The 3,242-nt window shown below is 35.3% G+C and overlaps 1 protein-coding gene across 24 annotated transcripts in view; it reads right to left on the reverse strand.

The window, feature by feature from the left end:
• The window catches only part of LOC106462418, a 48,782-nt gene that overhangs the window by 25,561 nt on the left and 19,979 nt on the right, over positions 1-3,242 (reverse strand). For 2 of the 24 annotated variants that reach the window (XM_022389689.1, XM_022389688.1), the window contains exon 3: positions 522-682. The exons of 17 other annotated variants lie outside the window; for them this stretch is intronic. In XM_022389689.1, coding sequence (XP_022245397.1) covers positions 522-547 — 26 coding nt within the window. In that variant the 5' untranslated portion in view covers positions 548-682. Of the gene's footprint in view, positions 1-521; positions 683-1,837; positions 1,877-1,920; positions 2,128-3,242 lie in introns of those variants that run through there. 5 more of the 24 variants (XR_002611250.1, XR_001290984.2, XM_022389690.1 and 2 more) reach the window with 4 other exon arrangements.

A 3,242-nucleotide genomic window follows, 5' to 3' on the forward strand; every position in this document is an offset into this window, starting at 1 on the left:
AGATTGTGAGTCGAGCGCCTTATCCACCTGGCCATGCCGGGCCTAGGAATTATGTAACTTTGTCGCATTAAGTTATTCACCTTTTAGTTGTTATCGTCTTTTTCCGTTCTTTATAGGCCTTATAGAACTTTAAAAATCATTTGAAAATTTGCGAAGAGCCCTACATAGCTTTACATTATGCAGATTACGTAAAAGTAATTAAGGTTGCAATAACAGTAACAAAGCGTTGACTTATTGTTGCACTATTATTCGTTGAAAATGTCAATTGAAAAATGGAAACATATCAGTTTCACAAATAAAAACCTACTGTTCTTTATTATTTTTAAATAACAGCGTATCTTGGAAATGAACTTGATATATTTCTCTGTTTTCTACTTACACACATTTGCATTAATTATTATTTGACGTGACTAATGGATCTTTTGTGTCGCCATAGCAACAAAAAAGGTAGCGTGAACGAGACTGATGTAGCCGTTTGACGAGGTTAAGTACGTTATATTAAAACGATTGTACAGCCTTACCATCTCGTTACAGTGTGTGTCGTCATGTACAGTCACGTTCCGTCTGACGGACGTGTACCTTGACAACCGACCTCCAGTATAATTTCCATAGCAAAAGACTCCGTCGTAGGGCTGTCAAATTTACAGCACACTCCTCCTTCCTGCATCTTTACATAACACATCTAATGTAATAGAAAAACCGATAACTACAAGCCAACTAAAAACATATATACACATAGATATGAAGTAAAAAGCCAACAACAATCTAATAAATTAAAGATAAAAATTAAGTGACATAAAAAAGTAAATATAGACGTATATATATATATATAAAAGGAAAGAAAATTAATGTATAGCTCTGTTAAGAAAGCAAAAAGATTAGGGTAAAAGTGAAGTATATAGCAAAAAAGATCTGATGCAAATACTACCAGAAATAGGAGTATGAAGATAATAGAGATGTCAGAATGAAGATTTATATCTGGCTATTCGAGAAGCCTTATTTAATTCTCTTTCCTATCTAGATTTGAAACAATGTCTAAGCCTGTTAGGGACAAATTGTTAATAAGATTTTCAGGTTATTTGAAGTGTTGAGCAATAGGAAGATCTTTCTTGATTCTAATGGAAGATTTTTGGTTGTTGAACCATTCTCTAGGAATGACTAAGGTTTTTCACACTTATTTGAATTTTATGTTATATATATAACGTTAGTGTTTTAACAAATGATATGCTTGTTGAAGTTATGTTTATAAGAAAAGGTGTTAAGGGGTGTTAAAATAAAACAGGTTTGGTGTCTTGAACTATTACAAGGGTGGCTACCACTTAAAGAAAAAGTGATGGCATGCGTAAGAAGTTCCCCGAGACATAGTTTTACTAAAGGAGACACTGGTTTAAGATATTTCATTTTTATCACACACTTGAAGATTGCATACAATGCATCTAATGAGTGCAGTCAAGTCAGAAGCATTTCATAATTGAAGTAATAACAGTTGTGACATTTCTGTGCACAAACACAATTAAAACACTGGTGTTCCGTCCGAGATTGATAGGTGCCCGTAAAAAAATCGTGATTTTAAATTTTAATAAGATATTTAACACTTTTTGTACGATCATAATATTATGAAATATTTCTCTATGTATTAGAATTAGATAATATCGATTTCACATTGAAGAAGAATCATAGAAGATGCCATATTTATTCTACATAATATCTTAGTGGAGAGGTTTGTACCTAAAATATATTATAAGCATAAAAATGTAGAACTTCATTAATATGTAATTTAATTAAATAAATAAATGATTAATATACAAATCTAAAGGGCGCTGCGCGCACAACATACCCTCTACACCGATATTTCACGTGTCTAGTGTTCCGTAAGCCTTTTCTCAGCTGAAAAGTGTTCCGTGGACAAAGAAGTTTGGGAAACGCTGAATTAGAGGGTTAATATAAAAATGACAGCAAAAACATATTTTTTTCAAGATGATGATGATGAAACTGATCTGGGAAGGAAGAGCTAGAAGGCATCATTCGAAGAATATAGAAGACGAATACATATATTTTTTCATCACTAGGGCTTCACATCTTCTGGAATCTGGTCTTCCTCTAAAGATGAGGTGATCAGACTGGCAGCTGCAATAAATACACTGATCTTTACTGCGGCCAACTTCTGCAGTGGTACATAAATACAATTTTGTGAACAGACAATACCAAGAATAAAGCTTGGCAAGTAGTGAGATCTTCTAATCGAATACTAATAGAGCTCATTAATTGATTACATTCAATTAATCGATTTTTCTCACATGAGACTAATCTTCTTGCTTTCAGCTTATTTTGGGGTGTTTAATAACATTTGTGGACAGAACGATTTAGGATTAAGCTACTTTTTAATCCTAAATTGTTGTACATGAAAATGTATCATATACGAAACGAAATGTAGTCTGAAATCGAGAAAAAAGCTCAAAATTTCGATACCATATCTTGCCTCCTCTCAGAAAACAGCTTTTTTCTTGATTAGCACTGCCCTCTATCGGCGCAAACTTTCAACGCTCTGCCTTCCACCTCCCGCTTCTGCATATCCACATGCAGCAGCTCTCCACCAATAGGAGTGCGACGCAACTCCTTTCGTAACCAGCGCCCTCTTCACATTTGCTTCGTTTCTTTTTAATTATGCACAAAGCTACACAAGGGCTATCTGTGCTCTGCCCACCACGGGTATCGAAACCCGGTTTCTAGCGTTGTAAGTCCGCAGACATACCGCTGTGCCACTGGGTGGCCTTTACATCTGCACTCGTTAATCACTTCTTGTTTGGTAGTAGTACTGTACAGAAGTGCTCCTTTTTTGCGCGGATTTGTCGACGTTTTTTTTTACAACAGACTTAGTTTTTCTTTACTACTTATTTAAATTTTCGTGTTTTGGAATTATGTTTCTTTGTTTGTAATTAAGCACAAAGCTACACAATGGGCTATCTGTGCTCTGCCCACCACGGGTATCGAAACCAGGTTTCTAGCATTATAAGTCCGCAGACATATTGCTGTGCTACTGGGGCTTGGAATAGTGAAAGATTGCTTTGTACGACTTTACTTCTTTTTCACTGGCCTTTTTAGTTAATTTATTGTAGATCCCAAAGTGCTGCCTGACCTGGTATAGTTTTTTTTTTGAAAATCCACACTGTCCATCCTGTGACCATGCTCAATGTCAGTTACATCATAGTCCTTACTACCGCGGACCTGATTTATAGTTCCAG

The sequence above is a fragment of the Limulus polyphemus genome, unplaced genomic scaffold (assembly GCF_000517525.1).
Source record: "Limulus polyphemus unplaced genomic scaffold, Limulus_polyphemus-2.1.2 Scaffold1161, whole genome shotgun sequence".
NCBI classification, from domain to species: domain Eukaryota; kingdom Metazoa; phylum Arthropoda; class Merostomata; order Xiphosura; family Limulidae; genus Limulus; species Limulus polyphemus.